General features: G+C 40.1%; 1 protein-coding gene across 2 annotated transcripts; it reads right to left on the reverse strand.

The window, feature by feature from the left end:
- Nucleotides 1-1,995: 1,995 nt before the first annotated feature.
- On the reverse strand, nt 1,996-24,475 carry cd63.L (CD63 molecule L homeolog). Of its 2 annotated transcripts, none has more exon segments than NM_001089077.1 (8): nt 1,996-3,143; nt 4,964-5,047; nt 5,586-5,732; nt 5,815-5,910; nt 6,457-6,531; nt 6,811-6,999; nt 24,132-24,210; nt 24,427-24,475. In NM_001089077.1, coding segments are annotated over 7 exon segments (723 nt in total). In that variant the 5' UTR covers nt 24,198-24,210; nt 24,427-24,475; the 3' UTR covers nt 1,996-3,077.
- Between the last annotated feature and the right edge of the window lie 1,362 nt (nt 24,476-25,837).

Consider the following 25,837-nt stretch of genomic DNA (forward strand, 5'->3'; position numbering starts at 1 on the left):
GTCTCACCTGACCAGTGCCGTAGCCAGAGTGCCTGACGAGCAACAACTATGTTTGCTGTTGTTTTAGCCGCCAACTTGACTACTTCCATTGCCGGATCAGTTAAAAAGCCAAGTGTTGTGGTTAACCGGTCAACCTCCATTTGAATTTGTTGGGAGGAAGGTGGATGTCGTGCAAGCTTCTGTGCCCAGTGTTTAGCAGTGCGTGATAGACCTGCGGATGCCGCAGCTGGGCTAAGTATTGCTGCTGCCTGAACATAGGCTCTTTTAAGTGTAGATTCCATGTGTTGATCTAGTGGCTCTCTGAAGGTGGCCTCCTCTGCGGGTAATGCGGTTTGTCTGGATAGTCATGCAACCACTGAATCTACTTTGGGGGCTTTGTCCAATTTCTTTTGGTGGTCCTTTTGGCACCGGATAGGTAATAGCATTAAAGATAGGAAAAGTATGTTTAGCTTTTTTCTGTACACCCAGCAGCCTTGGAAAGCGTAACCATCTCGTCGTTAATTTCTAAGGCTTGTAGCAATTCTCGGAGTAGTCTCTTGGAAACATCAGGATTTGCCGCAGTTGGATTGTCATCGGATTCAGAACTAGCGGCTGGGCGGGCATGTTTGGATAACTCTGATTCTAGGCTTGTCCTCCTCTGAGTCTGAAACTAGACCCTCCTTTGATTCTGAGGATTGAGGGAGTTGAGATTTACGTTTTCTGCCCTTCTTTACTGTGGGTAACTGAGGAGTCTGAACAGTGTTCATTATACATTGCAAAAATTCTCCCATTGCGGTGGCGCTGTTGGAATGTTCTGTTTGGTTTGGTTCCCAAGGCATGCTTGGTGACGCATCTGTCCTAGGCTGTGATCTGCTAGGTATGGCTAATGGTGGAGTATTTCGGGCTGTTTTGAGATCCTCATCAGGTTGGGTCTGAGTAGGCTGTGGGGAGAGCACTGGTGTTTCCTGTGTCTTCTCTGCACTTGCCTTGCAGGTTGAAAAGACCTTATTGCTCAGAGAATGCTTGCATTTTTTTCAGGCCTCTTTGACCTAGTCTGTGTCTTTTTAGCAGACTGTAATTCAGCTCTCAGTTCCTTGAGAGAATCAGCCTTCTCCATATTTTAATATATGATTTAGTAAGTGGCAATCACTGTTTAGGGCAGGTCTCTGACACCCGTTTAGTAGAATGGTGTCCCTGGTGCTATTCAGTATACAGGGCTGGCTGTTAATCTCCACAGACTAAGAGTGCAGAGTCTCCTGTGTTGCTTGCGTTATAGCTCTGCTATTTAGTGCCATCGGCGCTTGTAATGACAGCATTACTTCTAATGCGCGCAGGGGAAGGTGCGAAAAGAACCTCGGCACGATACTCCTTGGTGCGCACTGTTGCCTAGCAACCCGTGCGTTTTTTGGAACCGGTTAGTGCATGGTAATGGAGACTGTGAACAGTTTCTCTGCACCATGCTGACTTACCGAATCCGGTTTTATTGGTTCCGTTCCTGCCCTCTCACTGTGATATGCAGTGCACAGTGTTACCCTATTGTGCCTTCCTTTGCCCTCTCTGGCACTCCCCTTGTAACCATTTACTTTGGGGACGACTTGTTAAGACAGCGCTGCGTGTCTGTGATTCAGTTATTGGTCGGGCTTGTTAAACACTGAGGGTTCAGTGAAGCCCTTAAGATAACTTCAGGTTGACAGCTCTACGTGTTCTTTAGAGTGGAACCCTGTTGTATCCTCTGACACTGGGAGGACAGAATTCCTTTAAGTCGTAAAAGAGAAAAGCTCAGCTTGGCACTTTTTGTGAGCTGGCAGGATTGCTGAAGGGCTTGTCTGCGTGGAGACCTTGTGGTGCAACAGTAGTGGATCTGACTCCAGATCAGACTGCTGCGTGTTCAAATCAAACTAAAAAAAAACACTTATTGGTTCAGAAATTCAATTTTATATGGTAGAGTGAATTATTTGCAGTGTAAAAAGTTTCATTTAGAAATAAAAATAACAAAAATCATGACAGAATCTTCTATGTCGTTTCATCGCTTTATTTTGGCTTTTGAATTTTTGTGCTCTACAAAATTGTCAACTTTTCCAAATTCCTGACCGTAAAACAAGTCAAATGTGAGGATGGTTACATGGAGAAGCATCATACCCCTGGCATCACACATATGGCACAAGTTACTCAATTACACGGACCATGAACATGCTACATATTTCTTTTTTTCACAGCAATGGAATTGCACATCAATACAAAAAGCCAACACTGCATTAAGGCACTAAAGGATCATCATCTAACTTCAGCTCTCCCACCGCACATTTGTCTTGTACACAGATCAAGTTAGGTCCCACAGAAAGAAGGCTGATTGGGTTAAAGCAGGCTACAAAAGCAAATAGGCACATTATAGTACTAATCATAGATGCAATCGATGCACAGGGTTTCTGACATAGCACGGGCTAAAATAAATATAGGTTTGCTACAAGGTCAGAGTGTGAACCCAAAGCATTCCAGAGATCCACAGATTTACATACAAACACATGCAAAATATGCCCTTAGCAACCAATGATATTTTTGCAAGCACTATTTTTGCTGGACTAGTGAAAGCTGACTTATGATTGGATGCTATGTGACCAAGGTAAAATGGCAAGTGTTCCGTATGACCCAGCTATAATCTAAAAAGCCAGGAAATGAAATACTAGAATAGTTTATTTTAAATCCCTTTTGATTATAGCTTTTTTTCCTTTCATGGCAAAAATTAGAGGTCTGTTAAATTTCCAATGAAGTTAAAGGGGCATAAAATACGAATTAAGGCATTAAAGTGTATAGACAAGTGCAGAGTCAGAAAAGCCATAATGCAATCCAAAGATAAGAAATACTACAGATTCTGCTCAACACATTTAACAAGATATTTATAAAAAATAAAAACAACGAACTGATGATATCAAGGTATTTATATTAAGTACAAAGAAGATGTGACATGCCATTATTCCCCATGTTAAGGTAGGAAGTGGTATGTGCCAATTATTTCCAAACTGCCGTGAGATGGAACATACCACTTTCCACCTTGCTAAGGCAACACAAGTGACATCACGGCATAACCCACTCTGGAGCGATCACATGACTTCATATCCACTTCTTATTCCCTTCATTAAACAGCAGGCAAAGATGATCCCCAAGATCTAAACAATGAAACCAGAAAAACAGACATTTTAAATTGGCAGAAGGTACAGTATAAGACAAAAATCTCTACTGGCTCATCCTGCACCTACATAAACCCGTTCTTGTAATCAAATGTCTTATTGTACAGAGAAATTACAACTATTACAAACTTCAACAATTTTATTCTATAGAGTTTCTCAGTTATCTGCTTTGTGATCCCCTTATGTCCCTTATGGCCTTTTTTCATCTTGAATGGCTGCCGCCATGTCTACACCACAGTAACTTATTTGGGTTTGGAGAGTTAAAGGGACAATGGACTGGGGCAAGGCACCATAAAGGTGATTTTGTAACAGTTGAATATCTAAGTGTGACTTTCTAGATCTTAACAGGCCACTAAACCTCTATTTTCGCTTTGTGTTTTGTTTTATGGAAATACCAGCAGCTTAATCTTAAAAGATAACTAAACCTTAAAAAGTGAATGTGAAATTGACGAGAGTGTTATTTTAAGTACTTTTGTAATGTACATTCATTTTTTTTTTATTAATTCCAAGATATTAAGGGATACATGTACGGTTAATATGAATGAATATGGTTACAACAGCGCCACCTTCTGGTCATTTTCCCCACCAGGTTGTCAGGAGAAAAAGAGGCTGCTCTGATATTGTTCTGCTTAGGAAAGATGGAAGAAAGGTTTCTAATTTTATTCCTAAGCAGATGATCAGAGCAGCCCCTTTGTAATTTAATAATGTACATTACAAAAGTGTTTAGAATAGCACCCTCATACATTTTACATTCACTTATTTTTAAGGTTTACTTACCCTTTAACATGTTCACTCTTGTGCTTTGTACGGTTGCATTTTTTTTTTTTACTAGTTTGAAACTATTAATATCAGTTAAGCTCTACTTCAATGGCTGTCTCACCTATGGGACAATCACACAGCAAGAAGCTACTGTGGTCTTGGCCTTGTAGCACAGACAGGCATGGGCCTGTAAGCTTCACAGAGAACATTAGTAAGACCTCTCACTCAAGCTTTCTCAGAGCCTGAATTTAGACTATCCTCTTGATAATATGAACACTATATATGGATTAAACAAAGCTCTCTGTATATTGTAAGTACTGTATGCAGTAAACGAAGCATCGGATGTATAAAAACCACATCCTCATAACTAGAGGGCACAGGGGTCACCACATTTACTCGGCTATGAGCAACAGTGATGTTATCTTACATTGTGTTCTGTAGGCTGCACGTATCTTGGAAACCATCTCAAAAGCCCCTGACACCTTTTGAAATGGTTTTGACTTCCACCATCAGTGGAAATATTAAAGGAACAGTAACACCAAAAAATGAAAGTGTTTTAATGTAATGACAATATAATGTACTGTTTCCCTGCACTGGTAAAACTGATCTGTTTGCTTAGGAAGTAGCAATGGCGGAAATTGAAAAAAGTATGAAATGTATATTAGCCTTGAAATGATATGCAAGTCTTATTTTGTTTCAATAAAAGTTATACCGATAAAGTCAGTCTTTTGAGGACCTTTCTAAAAGTTGCGCATGATAAAAGTAAAGCAGCCCATATATAAAGGCATAATCAGTCACTGGAATACCATGACCTGTGTAAAAGCACTCAGACCTGGATCATTATTCCTCATATGGGAACAGAACTTCTCTATGACTTGTAAAATCTTTATTCTCTATATAACAGTAATGTTATGCTGAATCACTTTACTGTACACGTTAAATTGTTTTTTTCAATAGATTATAAGAGAACATGTGAGGGAGTGGGTAAATATAGGCTGGCGTTACAATAAGTCATTGCAATCTGAAGGAGACCTCCTTACCTCAAACAAAGCAATTCCCAGGGCCACTCCAGCCACAATTCCTATATTTTTCTTTACCCACTGGTCTATTCCATTTGCACAGCCCTGTTCGAGAGAGAGAGAGAGAGAGAGAGAGAGAGAGAGAGAGAGAGAGAGAGAGAGAGAGAGAGATCGGTGTCACAATCAGCAGCTTTCCTTTGGCTTACATTGGCTATAGAAGTGACAAAGCAGTAGGGATGCACCGAATCCACTATTTGGGATTCGGCCGAATCCTTGGTAAAAGATTCAGCAGAATACCGAACCGAATTTGCATATACAAATTAGGGACAGGAAAGGAATATGTGGGAAAAATTCTTGTTTTGTGATGAAAAGTCACAGGATTTCCCTACTCACCACTAATTTACATATGCAAATTTGGATTCGGTTCGGCCAGGCACAAGTATTCTGCCGAATCCTGCTGAAAAAGGCCGAATCCCGAACCGAATCCTGGATTCGGTACATCCCTACAAAGCAGTTTTGAACAGGAGTATGGAGAGAAACCCAAAATGAATTTTAAACAGCACCCCAACCCCCCCCCCATGCACAGATATCTGGGTAAGATCACAGATGTGGAACTTTGCTACTATAGTAACCTACTACTTACGTCAGTATTTATACTGTTAGGAGGAAATGGAGCCTTTCCACAGCCTGCAGTGATGTTCTTACAGCAGGAATCAGGCACATTGGTTGTACCAACAAAGGGAGCATATTGCTTCCAGTCAGTTGAGTTGAAGGCACCGCAGCATTTAAACTGCAACGGCAAAAAAATAGGTTATGTATTGACATGAAAAGACTGTGTGGTTCCCGAGTCTTTGTACAAGCAGAATACTTACTTCTTTCTGCAAGAGATCAATGCTGTCAGCCATTTCCTTGGTGTTATTGTACCGGGACATACCATCTTTAAAGGATTCTTCAAATGCAGTGCGCAGCTAAAGTAGAGAAGGAGGGTTAACACAAAGTTACAACAGAAAAATCAATTTGCTCATGGCACAACATTTTCTTGAATTTGTTTTTGGGCATATGCATAAAAATGTATTCTTTAATGACCACTTTGTGCACAGAGAAGAGTAGTTCTGCATCAACTAGATTCTCTGTATGCAACATGATTTCTGCACTGGCACACAACATATAGGGAACATTGCTTTTTTTATTATTATTATTATTATTATTATTATTAGAGTGCCAAATAAGTGGGTTTACACAAAGAACATACAGAATTATATACATAGCAACCAGTAACAGATATAAAAGGTGAAGAGGGTCCTGCCCAAAAGAGGTTACAAATTTGCACAGCAAGTCTGGAATAGTAATAAACAGCAAAGTTCTATTAGATGAAAAGCTACCTAATAGAGGTTACTAATCAGCTCTTTAACGCCCCAAGAAAGTTAGCATAAATGGACAGGGCTCAAAGCCAGTAATGTAGATTAATTTGGCAGTGGGAGAAGGAAAAAAAATAAATAAATAACAAGACTTACCTTATCCTTGTAAACATAGGCAGCAATAGCAGCAGCAATCTCAACCAGGAATATCAGCACCAGCACAACAGCAAACTGGAATGGGGGGGAAAAAAAAAAAAAACATTTAGAAAGAGGATTTTTTTTTTCATATACAGTGAAGCAGGATTTTTATTCCTTTTTACATATCCTGTATATTATGGAGTCGTCTATTTTTCTCCATATCACACACTGCACTTAACAGTGGCAGATAAAATGTCTGTGCCCTTGGCTCAAATGCCGCCCATGCCCCTTTACAAAACTACAGAGTGATATTAAATAAGGCATTTGTTGCCAGGAAATTATTTGTAGGTGTTGGATAACAGAATGTCTTACCGTTGTCACCATGCAGTAGTTTTCTTTTAGTGCTCCACAGCAGCCAAAGAACGCAATCAAGAAGATGACAAGACCCACTACGATGATGGCTATAGGGGTTCCAGAGGAGGTGGCATTTTTCATGATGAGAGTGTGGTTAAGTTGGATTTGCACGTAGATCCCGATCGCTATGAGAGCAATACCGCACACCTGAAAGACAAACAGATTCCCGGGTGAGTATTTTTGCATAAGACATAAATGCACACACTACACTAACACCTCCCCCCCCCGGACGTGTATATCTGCAACTGAGCAGAACAATTTAATAACGGCCATTTGTAATAACACAAAAGGGTAAAGGTTGTTGTGCTGTTTAGTTCCTATTGGGCTCATTACCCATTGAAGACAAAGGCGCTTTTGTAGCGTTCTCCTCTCAAAACCGATGGAGCAAGGAGAACAAGAAATGCCAATGCTGCCAAGCCCTTCACACAAACTCTTCATAAAGAGAATTCTGAATGTCTGAATGAGAGGAGCATGGGATGCTCATGCTTTCACCATAGAGACCAAATACATACCATACAATAGGTGCAGGATAAAGATCATGAAAACATCCCTTTACCCATACACATGGTTTGTGTATAGAATGACAACACTCAGGGCACCCAGTCTCCCTAAGGCTTAATAACTAGGAATACACCACTAGGTATAAAAAAAAAAAAGTGGGCCAGAACACCCCAGGACTGTGAGAACACAAAAAAATGACCCAACGCAACTTGCATCACCATTGCTGCGGCGAGTTTCTCATGCAATGTTCACTTCCTCATTTTCACGAGAGAATAAGATGAAAAATAAATTTAAAAAAAGCATTTCACAGGGCTGGTCCTACCTGTTCATGTAATAATTGCCAATGTGCAAGCCAGGATGTCTATGCCTATCTGCATAAATATAAAGAAATTCTGCTTCTCCTGAAGCTTCCTCCACCCAAAAACTAGCTTTGTTGTATTCTTAAAAGGGGTTTTTATTCACCAGAAGTAAAGACTTTTTCCAATTACTTTCTATTTTTTTATTTTCGACCATTTTTTCCAAAATCTAAGTTTAATTCATGTCTCTGGTGTTTCAATCTGGCAGCTCAGTAATTCAGGAGCAGATTCTTCACGGTTACAATTTTGCCACATTGAGTTGATACATTTACCAGCAGCATCTCTGGAGTTTATTAGTAACCACTTTATCAATTCTAACAGCTGCCTTTAATGAAACTCAGGGATTCGACTCAGCATGGACAAAGTTAAGAAATGTATCAACTAAATGTATCAATTTAGAACAGTTTACAGGGTCGGCGACCCGCCCCCCCTCCCAGAGCTGATTTAGAAGGTAAGAAATTACACTTTAGGGCAGGGGCACACGGGCAGATTTAGTCACCTGGCGACTAATCGCCTCTTCTTCGGGGTGACAATGTCCCCGAACTGCCTTCAGCCTGCTATAATGAGAGAACGCCAGCGCAATGGCACTCGCGGAGCTTCAATTTCCAAAGTCGTCCGAAGTTTCCTCGTGAGGAAACTTCGGGCGACTTCTGAAATCGAAACACTGCAAGTCTATTTCCGCAGGCGATTTTTCATTTTAGCCGGCAGAAGGCAGTTCGGGGAGATTGTCACCCCGTAGAAGAGGCGATTAGTCGTCAAGCGACTTAAGGTGGCCATACGCGGGCAGATAAAGCTGCCAATATCAGTCATTTAGACCAATTTGGCAGCTTATCTGCCTGTGTATGGGGGCTTCCAACGGGTCTTTCCGATCGATATCTGGCACGATATCGATCATGAAGGTTTGATTTTTACCCGACCAACCCGTCGGGAGCTCCTTGGCGTATTGTAATTCGATCGTTCGACCATATGGCCGAACGTTCGAATTACCTCCAATATAGCCATGTGTCAGTGGCATATCGGGGAAAGATCCGCTCGTTTAGGGATGTCGCCAAACGAGCGGATCTTTGAGTCTATAGCCATCTTAAATCTCCCCCAATCTGCCCGTGTGCCCCTGCTCTTACACTTCAATATTAGAAAAACTGTCACACATAGAAAATATTAAGTAATTTGAAAATGTCTTTATTTCTGGTTAACTATCTGAAACCAACTGAACTGAAAAAAAGTGTTGGAAGGTGAATGTTGCTTAGAATGTGTCATTCTAAGCAACATTCCAATATACATATATTTTAAAAAAAAAGTTTGAATGGTGTTAAAGTTATTTGTAAATGTAATTGCTAATGTTTGCATTGTCTGAGTTTCTGGATCAGACTCTCGAAACTCTTGAATGTTGCAAAACAGCTATTAAAAAGATCTGGAGGATTCCAGACTCGTTACATTGTTTAATGTTTTTAATGAGAGGGAGATAAGCAAGCACTGCTTATAACAACTACAAAGCCTGCTATAGGAACTGTTGCAAAATTTGAGGCTGTATTGGCCCTTTGATCCTGACAGAAAGAGGAAAGGATAGAATGAAAGATCCTGAAAACATTTGCATGACACCCCTCAAACAAGGCCAAGGCCTGGCACAGGTCAATAGTAGTGACTGAATTGCTAAAGAGTGCAATCTTACCTGCACTGTTTGCTAGGACTTGTTATCAGCATTTAGGGAAATATGCTTTCAATCCAACTGGTTCAAGTGTTCAGGAGAGAACCGGTAGATCTGGTGGTTATTGGCACACGGAAGATTAGAGAGTGAATTAGGAGTCTGCCTTTTTCAGCAGGATTTGGATTAGGCAGAATCCTTCTACCTGGCCTAAACAAATCCAAATCCTAATATGCCAATAAGGGGCAGGGAGGGAAATCATGTGACTTGTCACAAAACAAGGAAGTAAAGAACGTTTTCTCCTTCCCACCCCTAATTTGGATATGCAAATTCAGATTCGGTTCGGTATTCGGCCGATTCTTTCGTGAAGGATTCCGGGTTTTGGCCGAAATCAAAATAGTGGATTTGGTGCATTCCTAAAATGAATCAAGAGAATGAGCCCAATGCAAAGCCCTGCAGATATCAACTCAAAAAATGCAGAGGACTGTTATACATTTTTTTCTTTGCAGTTGTTGGACAGAAAAACAAATACATGTATAAAGTATTCTCTCCCTTGATGGTGCTACAGGGGAGAGAAGTGTGTGCAGTATGAAGTAGGAGGGTGCGGCTGAGTCAACAATTGCAGAAAAATAAAGCTTCTTGTTTTTAGCAAAGAACATAAGTGGTAACTCGAATATTTTCAGTTGAAGCCAATGACACAAGGTTCCGTTTCAGTCCTTTCATCCAGCGCATAATAATAACTATTCAATTTGTCACCATGAGAATGTAATAATGATTCTTGCTTTGAGGCCACTGGGAACAACATCCAAGGGGTTGGTGAGCACCTTGTTGGGGATCAATGGTCTATAATTTATATCAGTAACGTAACCAAGCAGGGTCGGGCCAGGGTGCAGGCCGTGCTATTTACCCACAGCATTATCTACGTTTCTTGATAGAGGGAGCGGAAACGCTTTCATTTTACCACCAAACAACCAAAGGGCACACAGACGTGCCGCCTACCCACAGGACAAAAGCAACAGAACTTCTCTTTAGACAGTCTCATATATTACAGAAACAGCGGGAAATGAAAGGTTCCACTGAATCCTCACTTTCTCAACAGTTGCCCTATCCTTATAAACACTTACTGCATCAATTTAAAACATTAACAACCTGAAAATCCATTGCTTTGTTATTTGCCTGCTGAGGGCACAGGAGCATCTGAACATTCATCTTCCATGATGAGACTTCTGGCTTAGTAATTACAGTAGACTCCTGCTGAGATGCTTTATATGATCCAAACAAACAAACATTCGCTAGTGTAGACATCTTGAAACCTGTCATTTTGGTATGGGCTTAAATACACAAAGTTGCAAATATAAAGCAACAACATTACCAATTTGTAAGCGAGGTTAACTATTTGTGTTCCTCCTAAAGCAGACAGAGGCATGAGAATGTAGCCACAACAAACATATTCCTTCCCGACATATATTACAGTTCCATTTGTTTTGGAGCTTTCCTATTGCTTGCCATAGCGGAGGCTTACAAAAAAAAGAACCATCTCACTGTTATGTGAAAAGCCTTTGTTCACACTAACAGAAAGAAGTAATGTTGAAGTGGAGTTTTCCCTTTAAGGGTCAAAGCAAACCCAATACTGGGAACAAGAGATCAGAACTGTGTACACTATTATCAACACAATAGGTTATTTTTAACTGACTAGAAATATTCCATTACAGACAGCACAGCTTATTCAGCTACCTGTTTTGATTATTAAAGAGGTGGTTCACCTTTAAGGTAACTTCTAGTATGTTATAGAACGGCCAATGCGAAGCAATTTTTCAATTGTTTTTCATTATTTTTTTTTTTTATAGTTTTATATTTATTTGTTATTCGAATGGGCGTCGCTGACCTATTCTATAAAGCAAACGCTCTGTAAGGCTAAAAATGTAGTTATTGCTAATTTTTATTACTCATCTTTCTATTCAGGCCTCTCCTATTCATATTCCAGTCTCTTATTCAAATCAGTGCATGGTTGCCAAGGTAATTTGGACCTTAAAATGCAAATTTAAGATCTAATAAAGAACTCAAAAACCTTAGATAATAAAAATTACAAATTGTCTCAGAATATCACTCTCTACATAATCTAAAACTCTATTTAAAAGGTGAACAAGGTGAGCTCCCAGGCCACCTTGGCCATGTCGAATGAATAGATACCAATGGCAATACCCTCACCGGTTAGACAGAATTACGCTAAACTGCAACTGGTCTTTTTAAAATGTTGTGCTTTTGAATTTATAGATTTTATTGTTCAGCTGTCAGACATAGAATTCTAATAGCTATGCTTAAACACCCTAGCAACAAGGATGACGTTGGGAATTTAAAATGGAAGATAAATAGTAGTGAGCCTAAACAGACAGATCATCAATGAAAAACTAAAGCATAATATTAGCCTTCAGTCAATCTATGATCATAACAGACAGGAAGGGTAATAATTCCAAATGGTTGTTCTTATAAACCACAAGATGGCTTCACAATAGTAAATTAAGCTAAAAGAGCAGAAATAGTAAATTGCAGCTGATGGCACAGTACTAGTTAAATCCAAGGAATATTCAGCTTATACTAAATGCTAGTATGATTTACTGCAGCTCCTTTTACCATCTAATTATGAGAGCAAATGGAATTAAGCAGGAAATGTTGCCAGACCAGTTTACCGCTAGGAATGTCACATTTCAACTTCAAGGGGCATGTGACTGATGGCAAGAATCCGGGAAAAAGTTTATGGTTTAGGCAAAGTTTCCTAAATATAGTTTAAAATAAATATCATTACAACAGAGAGCAGGTTCTAGGGACTGTGAAAGCAGTTTGGTGGTGTGTCTCAGCTGGCATGTTATTGCCATTCGAATTATGTCCCTAGTCACAACACAATGCAAGTACAGCAAACACACCTTGATATAAAACAGCACCCAAACACAGGCCAAAATATCCTGAGTACATAGCCTCCAGGATACAAATTAAATTATTGGAATAATAACTACGCATATTTTGCACATTATTTTAATCACCTGAAAGCAACAGTGTGTTGAGATAAGGCTAGTTGGAACCATCATGAAATCAATTACGTAGCATCACTTTTAATTCATGAATTTGTTTATTTTCAAAAGAACCCTTCCAAATATAATCTTTGGCAGATTTATCAAAGGTCGAGCTTTGTTTTCCCAAAACATTTGAGTTTTTCGAAGGAGGTTTCGGTAAAAATTCAAATTTTTTGGGTTTAAAAAAAAACCCTAAATTCTTTGATATTTAGTATGCCCCAAAGCTGCAAATAGCTCAAATGCAAAAACACTAAAGCTAAAACCTGACAAGTTAATGTAGAAGTCAATGGCAGATATCCATTGAAGCATTTGAAGATATTTGTAGCCTTCATGATGTTCACTTTTTTTTTTAAGGTGGGTTTCACTCAATCAATTCAAACGATTCGTGTTTTTTCTTTTGCTGATAACTCGAACAATTCGAGTATTTAAGCCCACCCCGCAGATTGCACAGATTCAAGTTTTGTTTTTCTACATTAGAGTTTTGTCATAATTAAGCAAACATTCCAGTGGTGAGTTTATTTGAGGTAGAAGAAAAAAAAACTCACACTCGCCCTTTGCTCTAGCAAACCACTGGTCTGTGCTCCCTTGGACAAACTGATGTAGTAGAATTAAATATCTTTAAAAATAACAGACTGACACAAAACGCATGTACTGAAAGACTGCTCAAACCGGTCCATAAAGGGTAACTTTAAATGGACTATATAAGAAAGCTTTGTATCTCCTTGAGACGAGGCTTGTATCAGGTTTAGTGTCTGAGAGTTCCCCTTTAACAACCTGATATGACTGCATCACAAGATAACTGCATGCCATCTTATAATGTGACATTAAAGCAAAGTAACCAAAACAAAGGGAAAATCTGCAGTTTGCAGCCGAAATCCTAATTCAAGCATTCACACCTGTCCTCAGCTAACCCTGCCCGCAGACAGATGTGTACAGAAATCATAGGCTGCTGCAGCACTTGGATATTACTGCTCTAAAGCTCATGGTTTATGAAGGCCAGCTATATCCCAGCTGCATCTTTACTGCAGCCATAAGTCAGCTCAGATAATGGCCGTGCTCACAACAACATTGCTATTGTTCACCACATGGAGCAGGACTCATTAACAGCCCTGGAGCTATGTTGAAAGGAACGTGATGGAAGCCTCATTACCAGGTTGTTACGATTTTGTTTCAAAAACATAAAGCTCTCTTAGACTCTGAAATAGGGCAAAATAAACTAGGCTTTACCCTTGTGAACTAAAGTACATAACAGCAACACACAGGTTTGTGCTCTTTGAACGGAGGGGTTTCCAGATCAGTGTGCCATGTTCACATAACCAAGGATCAGGAATGGTGGCTCAGGCATTTGGTATCAGGAAAGAAACAAACCATTAAACATGCAGAACATACCAAGTAAAATCGAGAAGGATGAGACAAAAGCCTAGTCATTCTAAACATATATAAATTACAACTTCAGACACAGGATTCTTTTTATGACCCCATGAAATGTAGCCACGATTGATAGGGACAGAATCGAAAGGAACTAAAAGCAACATGCAGAACCAGGAGTGAATGGAAACAAATTAGATTTAATGTGATGCACTAGAGAAATGGGCTTAACAGCTGTGAAACTTCTGCCGTCAGCATTAAGGGGTGCTGGGAGTCCCAGCTCAATGGCAGCCGCAAATTAAACCCCCTGCGATATGTAACTTTAAACACGGATGTATTCTTGCATATACCGCAGCAGACAAGATGTTATGGCCACGTCTGCAGTGAAAAGGATGAAGCCTTCCAAATGAGCAAGGCATTGGCAGCACTCCATCTGAACGGTTTTGGGTGCCTTACAAAGCGGACATTTTATTTGAGGGAGTAAGCATATTTACAGCTTCACTTCTATGCAGAGATTAAAGTAATAAGAATAATAAGAAATTTAGATGGATCCTCTCCGTATGTCTCAGCTGAGAGGGACACAGTCCATTCTCTATTAAAGGGCAAAACAACCCCAAAATAAAAATGTGCCTACTTAGACATCCCAAACATAATTCTAAGCAACTTTACATTTACACCCATTTTACGTTTTTCAGGGGACCAGAATGGTGTAAAATCCAGGAAAATGTAAAATCAGGGAAATGTATTTTGCAATATATATATAAAAATAAAATCATGGAATGTAAAATTGAGGTTTCATTGTATTAAAATGTTCAGTGCTTTAATAGTTACAGTATTCGTAAAAACAATTGCTACTCAAAGCAGAATTTGCTTAACTCCTGGTTGTTACTTTTTAAAACAATGTTGCCAAAGTCTTAAGCTCCCCATAGACGCGACGATTCTTCTTGCCAATGACCGATTTTAGGGAAGTCCGACCAATCCTTCGAAATTATCGTGCAGTTAGTGGCATTCGAACGATCGTACATCTTACGATTTTTCGGCCGACATCTGTCAGGAAATTGATCGGCCGGGTCAAAAAACCTTTGTCGGCCCCAGTGCAATCTATCTATGTTTGCAGGGCCAAGCAGGCAGCTCCCCTTTGTTTTCCTGGCAAATTGGTCTTTTTAGTTGATGGTTAATTCTTACGATCGTTCTGAGAAGATCGTGGTCTCACGATCAGGATCTGTTCTTTTAAAAATCTCAACGTCTATGGCCAGCTTTAGTTCTCCAGCAAAACAGATCTGTTAATCAGCTGCCTTGTCTTACATTGTATTAACAGTTTGAGCCATCAGGGCAGAGAATGGAAAGGCACAAACTCTGGTTTCAATAGAAAATGTGCAATGAATGTATATTGCTTAGAATTATATTTTCTTTTACAATATACATATACAAATAGAAAAATGTGTAATGAGTGTATATTGCTTAGAATTATATTTTCTTTTACAAAAGAATTTTTTTGGGTTGACAAAAGGAGAACTGATCCAACTGTGCATGTTCTGAATAGATTAGTGTTGGCAGAAGGCTGAAGATGGTCCCCATGAGCTCCGCTACTCTGCATGGATACGTGCGCATGATATTCAGGGACACTTTTTCTCGAATAATGTGGAAAGGAGGGGCTGTCTAGGTTAATGGATGGGGCTTTTCTAATTGGGAGGAACATGGATAACCCAAACAGTTTGTAACATACTTCAGGATAACAAGCACATAACTAAGAAATTGCATTAAAGTGGAACCCCTCCTCATGCAGGCAATTTACTTTACAAATGAGACCTTTATTGGAGGCCTCATAGATCCTGACTTTGTGTGTAACAATGGTTCCAAGTCCATCACAAAATCAGTTTTAAAGGTGGACAACCAATCGCAGCTTGCATTTCCCTGTCAGGTCCCCCCCATCTGCAGATTGGCTGACAATCTACAGTAGCAACTGCTGAGACACACCTGCCTGGAAAGCAGCCAATGGTAAGCAGAGCAGCTGATTATGGCTAGCAAAGGTTAGAAGCAAACATTCATTAAAGGGTACTGGCTTAATTGCAGATACACACCTTCCTTCCTTCGCAATTAAACCAGATTACCACAATTACCTGGTTTTAGGAGTCTTATGCAATTGAAAGGCATTTTCAGGAGACCAGACACCAACAGTAGTACATTTACCACAGGTAACAAATCTGGTGTGCCAGTACCATAAACAAACACAAAAACCCACTTTAGAAGCTACATTCCGTCTGATGTCAAATGCGAATAATGCTTTAAGAATGTCCAGTTGTACCTTTAGAGTCCTTGGGTGGAAAAAATGATGTGCGGGTCGAGTGCTCCACGAAGCATTTTTACAATTTACATTCATTTTTGGTTTTAAGTGGTTTCCAACATATTCAGTTTTATACTGCTAGGCAGGCTCAGTTCAATAGCTCTGTTTGAAAGCCCAGTGTCCATGACTACTGATGGGCAAATCTGACCTGTTTTGATTCACCAAGGGTCTTGCAACATTGCCTTATTTTTTATATATTTCTGTGCTGAATAAATCTTTTCTGTACAACTGCAACTCAAACAGGGGGCTGCTGGAAATTTTTTTTTCTTTACATACGGATATGGCCCAGTGGTAGTGATATGCGGGTAGGCCCAATACCCGCAGGTTCGGGCCAACCCCGCACCTCCATTTTTGGGTGGTGGGTGCGGGTTGAGCTCTTCTTCCTGCTTTTCCCGCCCACCACCCGGAATTGCCGGCTTCTGACCACCCCTTTTGTGACATCATCGGCGGGGCCGAGTGGCCCTTAAAATGGAAGCAGGAAGTCGGGCTCGGGTGGAGGCGGGATGGTGAAGGGTGAGTTAGGGTCGGGTTTCAACTGACCTGCACATTACATGTTAGACATCCAGTCACTTCAGCCTTTATATATTACATTTTTGCCTAACTAACTTTATGAGAAATATTTTTAAGTTTGTGTGGGCTATGTACCTAGTTTTTATTTTTATACCGAACAATTCCTTTAAATATGTAAAGTCACCAGTGAAATAGGAATACGCATCTACAAGCAGACATAAGCATTAGCAGATTGGTGTATAGTTGTACTTTATAGTATTGTTTAGTATTGTATAAGGGCACACAGCAGGATTTGGGGGCATTTAGTAGACGGCGACAAATCCTCTTCTTCCGACTGATCTCCCCAAAAAACCTTCGAGGGCTACAACATAAATCGCAGACAGGATGGCACTCAGAGCTTCGGATGACTTCGGGAAACAAAGCGATCCGAGTGCCTAGGCTTTTCGGGGAGATTAGTTGCACGAAGAAGAGGCGATTTGTCGCCAGGCGACAAACTCCCCGAATCTTCACATTTGTGTCTCTGCCCTAATAACTAACAAGCTGTATTCATTGCGGTATTTTAATAGTTGCATGTAAAATTTTCCCTGATTACCTGCATAAAATTACATAACTTAGGAACTAAAAAAACACACCAGTTCCCACCCAAACCAAATATTTTATAGATATACAAACGTCGATGTGCCCAAGGCAGCCTTTCCCACTCGCACCTGAAAATCCTGTATTCCTAGGCTGATATCCACTTAAACAAAGAAGGCTCATTTTAGTATACAGCTGAATTATAGCTAGCTTGTAAATATTGGTTTAAGCAGCCACCCTGATTAAAATCCCAGGCAGACACTGTAAACTGAATGGCAGCCAATCACAGAAAGGCGAATAACCGCACAGAATTGTGTGACAGTAGAATGCAGCCATTTCACAATGAACCATAACAAAAGGATTTTCTTGTGGCTATAAAAAAAACCCATAGAAGAAAATGTATATCATGCACCCAAATTAAAAGAAATCACTTATTGCGGCTCCATTCTGTTCCTTTTTTAACATGACTAAAAGGATACAGAGGGCAAAGGTGTTTTTTTTTTTTTTATGAACCTGGGAAAGTTTTTAAACTGCTCAGTTGTTTAATAAAGTTGATTTGTTTGGCGAGAACTGTACAAGCCTTGTGGTTTGGCACAAAAAACAAAATATCGTTAACCCAAAGATGATCAGGTTTGCATTTCAGGCTTCTTAAATTACAATGATTTATTTACTGTTAGTATATGTGACTTTAGATGCCAAAACCTGCACAAATTGCTTTTGCATAATCTATGCCTAGCTTCAATCCTATTGTTGCACCTATTATTTGTAACAAACACAGGCCACACTGCGAGATTAGATTAGAACCTTGCTTGGTGCCTGCCACTGACCAGACATACAGTATAATGTCTCCTTTGTTGCAGTGCAGCCGTGCTTTTTTGGGCCCATGAAATCACAGCTTGAGTCATATAAAAAGCATTAACCCTTTGCGCAGCACAGAACTTTAATTCTCCCACCCAATGCCAATAAAGATGATCCATGGCACAGATCAAAGAGAAATTCAGAAGCGTAATCTATGGCATTGCCATTATGGTACGGCCATGACATTGTTTATGATCTACAGCTTTAAAAGGGTTAAACACTGCAACATGAGCCAGACACACAAAATGTGAGGTTAACAATACTGTAATTCAATAGAAAGATGCTTTATTGGGTGGGGAAAACAGGTATCAATTTCCAAATACGATATCCCTTGCAGGGGAAGATGAGAATCACTGATAATTGGAAATTGGATAAAGCCAATCAGAACCTTGGCGGGCAATGTGATCGATGTGCAGCACAAATCCCAGCAAAATATTTAGCTCATATTTATAAGGTAAAATAATACTAACGACAATAGTGGGATCACACTATAGTAGGATGGGTAAAACACAGGAAGTTACACCAAAAAGCACAGTAACAAAATACTGAAAAAGTCTATTGCACATCACAAGGGGAACTTGTTACATTTTAACAATGAGGAACAAACTAAGTTACGTTGGAGGCCACAAGTCGAAACCTGTTTTATATTGCCTTGGTTCCTTCTATGACTATAATGAGTACAATTGTGCTTATGGTTTTTTTTTTTTTTTTAATTTTAATTGAGCATATACCATATGTAACAACATACACATGGGTGTATAAAATATATGCAAGAGAATAAAGGGGGAGAAGGAAAAGAAAAAAGTCAAGTGAGGGGAAAAGGGGTGAAATAAGGATTCATCAAAGTAACCATAATAATAAAAGTAAAATAATAATAAAAAAACCATAATAGTAAAAAAAAAAAATAAAAAAAAAACAAGTTCTATAGCTATCAGTTACATTTTCCATCAATTGGGTCTGTTGTTGACTGGGATATGTCCTTTGTTTCCTTATGAGAAGGGTCAGTTGTGGATCATTTTCATGTGCTAACCAGACTTTGTGAAGATTTTTTCCAATGACTAGCAATGATAAGTCTGGCTGCCATTAGTATGTGTTGGCTCAATGTATGTGCTGCATTAGTAAACTTGTCCGGTTTTCTCAATAATAGTAATATAAACGGATCCTTAGGGAAATTGGTATGAAGTAGCCTAGATATGAGATGAAGTACGGAGATGAAGTCTGCTTCCCATTTTTGCATATAAGGGAGCTTCATATTATGTTTACTAGGATGAATAATCGAATTATAGAGAAGACTAATCAATCCAGGGGCTAATGGTGATTGCATGCAAAACATTTCAAAGCTGGATGCTGTGATCATTTTGTGTCCACAGTTTTTTGCCTTTGGTTGGCATAGTGTAGAATTGTGCTTATGTTTTAAAAGTTTCATATAACCTATAGCAACTAACCAGCAAGCGTTTGTTAATCACCTGTCTAAAGACACCCGCCTTATTGATTGCTGTGTGTTACTGCAAAGCAAACTGTTTGCCTCTTATTACATATGGGGTAATTTGTCTACATGGTGCAATCTTGAATGGCTCAATTTTCACTGACAACAAACTTTTCGGGATTACATTTCTACTACACCCATCTTCGGTGACATGTTTGGTTTTTAAAGGACAGGAAAAGCTAGAATAACAGGGGAATGCCAATTAGTTAGATACCTCCCTGATGCAGACAGAAGTGAGACAAATGTTCCTGAGAGGCAACAGATAACAGATCTTTCTGTAATTTGGAACTCCATATCTTACGTCTACTAGAAATTCATGTAAACATTAAATAAACCCAATAGGCTGGTTTTGCCTCCAATAGTTTGGATCAAGTACAAGGTACTGTTTTATTATTAGAGAAAAGGGAAATCCTTTTTAAAAAATTGAATTTGGATAAAATGGCGTCTATGGGAGACTGTCTTTCCGGTACTCTGAGCTTTCTGCATAACAGGTTTCTGTGTAACAGATCTCATGGCCGTCCAAAAAACAATTTTTTCTTCAGCACACCACTTACTTTTTCAGGGTGCATCCACTCCCAAGCTGCCTCCAAGTCAGCCAAATTCCTTATCTTGAATAATAGGATATGAAGCACACCATCCTCAGGCTTTGCCTTTAAGGGCTAGTCCACACGGGGAGATAGCGACGCGTTTGCGGTCGCGGCGACAAAGCGCCGCGACAGTCGCCGCGACCGGCGCAGGCGACAGTTTTGTATGGGCGCCTATGTAAAAACGCCTGTGCTAACCACACGAGGCGATGCGCTTTTCAACAGTCGCCTGAAAATGCCTCGCCAGGCTTTTTCAGGCGACTGTTGAAAAGCGCATCGCCTCGTGTGGTTAGCACAGGCGTTTTTACATAGGCGCCCATACAAAACTGTCGCCGGTCGCGGCGACTGTCGCCGCGCTTTGTCGCCGCGACCGCAAACGCGTCGCTATCTCCCCGTGTGGAATAGCCCTAAAACATTTTATTTCAGCGGAATTCACACACAACAGATGCTGCAGATCTCATAGCTGCATCTCAAAATAAAAATTACTTAAAAAGTCTTGCATCTAATTATCTAATTGCTATGCAAATAACATGTTTAACTTGAAGCATGATGGCAACATCCATCCATTCGGAAAGGACAATTCAGCCTACTATGCAAAATAGGGATGCACCGAATCCACTATTTTGGATTCAGTCGAACCCCCGAATCCTTTGTGAAAGATTCAGCCGAATACCGAACACGAACCCTTATTTGCATATGCAAATCAGCAAGGGGGAGGAAAGAGAGCTGCGCTTTCTTTACTTCCTTGTTTTATGACGAAAAGTCACATGATTTTAAGGATTCGGTTCGGCCAGGCACAAGGATTTGGCCGAATCCTGATGAAAATGGCAGAATCCTGGCCAAATACCGAACCCTCGATTCGGTTCATCCCTAATGCAAAATGATTTTAAAAACTAGATGTTCTAAACTCACTAGCGCTTATATAACCTACAGGTATACGGGTTGCCAACAGGTAAATTGATGCTTTATGTCAATGTTGCTATTAAGGGATAAAGATAAAAATATAGGTAGGCTAGATTTTCCTTTCTCTCCAATAAAAAGATGGTACCCCTACCCACAGGTCTCCCGCTGTAGCCATGTAGCAGCCCATTCTGTAAATAAGAACAACTGTTTCACTGCCCACACAGTACCTAAAATAGGTGTATAAACCTTCATTAAATATTGACAAGATGGCACCATGCATATGTATATGTTCACATTTGAATCGTACATGGGAAAGGCTTTTCTGGGGAGCCAACCAGGAAAACCTTAAACGTATCTAAGCTGTTTAAACAGATATGATCGCATGACACTGAAATTGTAAATAATCTCAGTTCCATCTTGTATAGTTCACCCTAGCCGAACTGGACCAGTTAACATTATAACTGGGTTAGGGGATCCACCTTTCTGTACAATGTGGTGTTTTATAAGCTATAGACTAATACTGTCCTCTCATACAATGCCTTCTGCCAACAAGCTCTACTAAAGGGGTTATTCATCTGTAAATTAACTTTTAGTATGATGTAGAGAGTGATCTTCTAATCTAAGACAATTTGCAGTTTACTTATTTTTTTTTAAATTTGTGTTTGAGTTAGTCTTTTATTCAGCAGCTCTCCAGTTTGCAATTCCAGCAATTTGGTTGCTCAGGCCCAAATTACCCTAGCAACCATGCACTGATTTGAATTAGAGACTGGAATATGAATAGGAGAGGGTCTGAAAAGATAGAGGAGTAATAAGTAGCAATAACAATACATGTAAAGCCTTTTCTGGATGGTGTCAGTGACCGCCATTTGAATGCGGGTAAGAGCCAGAAAAAGAAGGCAAATAATTAAAGTTTAAAAAAAAAAAAAAAAGAAGATTTGGAGGCCAATTGGAAAGTTGCTGAGAATTAGCCATTCTATTACATACTAAAAAGTGAACTTAAAGCTGAACAACCCCTTTAAGCCTTCTCCATGCAGCAGCATTTAGGTCCTGAGGCAAAGGGCCATCATCAGACCTTGTGACCGAGCAGTACCCTGTGGCCTTTTTCACTTCTACATTCCACCAGAACAAAGACATTTAGTCCTGCCTATTAATAAAACAGAGGTATGCAAAATTTGCCTATGGTCCGCTCAAAAAAACATTAAAGCTATGCAGGCAACTTTGTACATCTCAAGAGTTAAATGGTTTTGGTCCATAAAGATCAGACAGCCCTAAATAGCACCAAATGGGATATTATCTACTTATGTTTCAGGACAGGGATCAAGTTTCATAGCATGGGACATCGAAAAGCGAAGTCATTTTCAAAAGATGGCATTAGTCATCTATTGCTCAATCTTTTTAGCCTCTTTGCTCCCATACATAAATCAGGAATGACCATGAAATAGGCCAAATGGCTGTAAGCAGAAAGGCCCACTAACAACCTGGCCCACTGTGAATTCCAGCAATCTGGTTGCTAGGGCCCAAATCAACCTAGCAACCATGCATGGATTTGAACGCGACACTGAAATACGATTATGATTGTGCCTGAATAGATAGATGAGTAATAAAAAGTAGCAACAATAATAAATGTCACTTTATAGAGTATTTGTTTTAGATGAATGCTGGAAAGAGCCAGAACAAGTAGAAAAATAGTTCAAAAACTATAAATAAAAAATAAATAAAAAAATGAAGCCCCGTTGAAAAGTTGCTTAGAATAAGGCAATCTATAACATACTAAATGTTAATTTACATGTAAAAACCCTCTTTAAAGAGCATGTCTTGTAAAGATGTTTAACAAAGTTACACAAGATGGTGATGGCCCGTGACCAACTTTAAAAGCATAAATCATTTGTTTGAATAGGCTAGTGGTGCAGTAGGTTCATGTTTATGTTTAGTATACAAAATACAACATTTCTAGCCTTATTCTTTTTTAGACTCTACGACCCCTTTAAGCACAGTGAGAGGTCTCCGCTAGTTCTATAATGAACCAGTCCCTGATTAAGCTCAACCTCAGACTTCAATCACATCTGTCATTAAAAAAAAAATGTATATTCTGGCTACATATGTATTCTATGGTCAGTCTGGGATCATACAGGCCAGCGGGTTATTCACAAAGAAAACGAGTCCAATTCAATGCCTAAAAATTAACCAATCATCATTTTCCAAATAATTGGATTTTGATATCCCACTCAGGTCTCTGTAGATTGTCAGGCATTACTCTAGAGGGCATCAGAAACCCTCAGTGAATAATTTAAGAGATTTTAGGCAGTGCCCAGAGCAGCTCCCACACCTATGAAACTCTTCCCACACCCTAGTTGCAACTGCCATTATTCCCAAACCTCTTATCTGCTTGAGAGTAAGTATGCATGTATGTATGTATGTATGTATGGGAGTTGTACATTTAGAAATACTTTAGTTGAATGTTCCAAATGTCTCAGCTGCACACATATGGCCACAATTATGCTTTCTTGTGCAGGGTTTTGTCTTATTTAGATTAGTGATGGGATGTATACCTTCCACATAGTGCAGGGCTTTAACTCCCAGAACCCACTGATGTGTAGTTTAATATGATCTGGAAAGGCCCTTGTGTGATTGTCGGATGAGCTGAAGAGCTGGTAGAACAGGGGGAATAAATGAAGCTGGAGGCTGAGAGTACAGATGAAACCCCCTCCTCTAACCCCGGCGGTGCAACAGGCTGTGCAGGTCACATGACCGTGTGTCGCAGCCAAGGCCGGCCAGCTGTATCCCTAGATAAGAGTCGGGGGGGACGATTAATTAAAGAGACAGGGACCCCTTTCAGTCTGAGATCAATCTGAGCCAATAATTGGCAAACGGTCACTTATAAACGGGATCGGTTGCCGTATCTGCTAGGAGACACCATGACTATAGAACTAACCACTCGCTATAAAGCTGTGGCCGAACTAAAAATCGCAGACCCTCCGCTACAGACCCGAGCGCTAGAACAACCTCAGAGACACACGGAGCCTCCCAGCCGGCGGCCTCCCATTGGTTCCAGCCCTAGGAGAGAGGCGTAGAAATGGCCTTACCCAGAACACGAAGTTGAAGAAGAACATAAGGAACTTGACGCATTTCATTCCCCCTTCCACCGCCATTCTGCCGCTGTGTCTGTAACGGGATAAAGGAGAGTTTAGTCGGTGCTGTCTGAAACCCCTCCCTGGGCAGCGCTCACGGCTAAATGCGCCCGACAAACAGCTGCGCGTTCCGAACGCTCCCTTGGGATTCTATAACGCGCCGACCCGCTAGCGCTTCTGTCGGAGTCTACACAGCGGCTCCAACTCTCCTGCTGCCCCGCACCCTGTAACAGCAGCCGCCGCCCTTCACCTTTCTCTTTCTCCTCTCCAGTAACTTGTAACGCCTGTCTCTGCTTTGCTGACTTTCTCGACTGCGAACTCTCTGCCAGAGACTCACACCTCCCCCTCCCTAAAGCGAGACTTCCTCCCCTTGTGATTACACAGGGCTGTGCGCCACGCGACTCTGACGTCATTATGTCACTCCCTGTGAGAATGTTTACCGTGGGGAAGCCCCGTGTATGATTTGGGCAAGTGGGCGAGTGTCTCTCTTCCCAGTCACTTCATATTTCCTGCTCAAGTCCTCTAAATGTATGATTACTATTCACGGCTTTGTACATGTTAGTCACGAACTCCTGACCTGACTGAGGGTCGCAGACTTCAGCCTAAAAATAGTGTTTATCCTTCCCAAGTTCCCAACCCAGTATATTCCCCTGTGACAACTAAAATAAATACATTATTGACTTTCCCAATACCTAAAGGACAAGTAAAGAGGGCCCCACAGCAAAATCGTTTTTTGGAGGATGGAAAAGTCCGAATCAGAAAATCCGCCATCTCAGACCTGTCGAGTTTGCATATAAGTCAATGAGAAAAGTCCCAATGATTTTTTAATGTGTGCTGTGTTTCGTGCAATACCTGGAAGTTTTCGTAGTTTTCGGGCAAAAAGCATAAGAAATCTGAGTTTTCTGGCGGAAAATCTGAGTTTTCGGATGAAAAATCGTGAAAATCTGATTTTTTTGTTCCTGCAAAGTATATTTTTGGGAAAATGTAATGATAAATAAGCGAATGGGTTTTATCTGAGTTTTTAGTAGAAAATGTTGAGATAAAATCTGACTTTGACCGATACTCTATCTATAGTCTCTCAGTTGTATCAAAAGCAGATTACCCAATAATGATCAGCACCCTAAGGCTGGTGAAAGAGTACAACAATAAATAAGGGAAAAGATAAAAATATGTAGTGTAGTATTTATATTTAAAACTAATCACCAGTTGCGCTACTTAAACAGAAGCGTGTCACCAGACTTTTGAGTCTAGTTGCCCTTTAAACACACAGACCATGAACATTGGTGTATAAGGATTAGTTTTAGCTTCACAACGTGCTTTTTCACCAATTAATATGGCAGGAGTGCCTACTCACAGAATAGTACTTTCTCCCAGTGCATTTCAGAGATTAGTCTTGCTTGCTGTAAAATTCCTTCTCATGGCAATCTAACAACGAAGTTAAAAGGTGCGTCACCCGTATAGTAAAAACCTTTTATTTGCTAAACAGTATAAAAGTAATGCACTTACATTTGTGCAACAAATCATCGCTTCACAGTAGTGATGATCGAATCTGTCTCATTTCACCTCAGCAAAAAAATTTACTAAACTGTGAAAAAATTTGCAAAATGGCAAAACATTAGTGAAATGCATTGAAGTCAATGGACATCGATTTTTTTTTTTAC

This window comes from Xenopus laevis, chromosome 2L (genome assembly GCF_017654675.1).
Source record: "Xenopus laevis strain J_2021 chromosome 2L, Xenopus_laevis_v10.1, whole genome shotgun sequence".
In the NCBI taxonomy this organism is placed as follows: domain Eukaryota; kingdom Metazoa; phylum Chordata; class Amphibia; order Anura; family Pipidae; genus Xenopus; species Xenopus laevis.

Bases quoted from the DNA above. Each gene is read 5' to 3' on its own strand.
- cd63.L (XM_018244888.2), bottom strand. From the start codon at position 24,197: ATGGCGGTGGAAGGGGGAATGAAATGCGTCAAGTTCCTTATGTTCTTC. The intron at 6,532-6,810 runs GTAAGACATTCT...CCCCCATTCCAG, and splicing joins ACTACTGCATGGTGACAACG to TTTGCTGTTGTGCTGGTGCT. The intron at 5,911-6,456 runs GTAAGTCTTGTT...TCTCTACTTTAG, and splicing joins CCTATGTTTACAAGGATAAG to CTGCGCACTGCATTTGAAGA.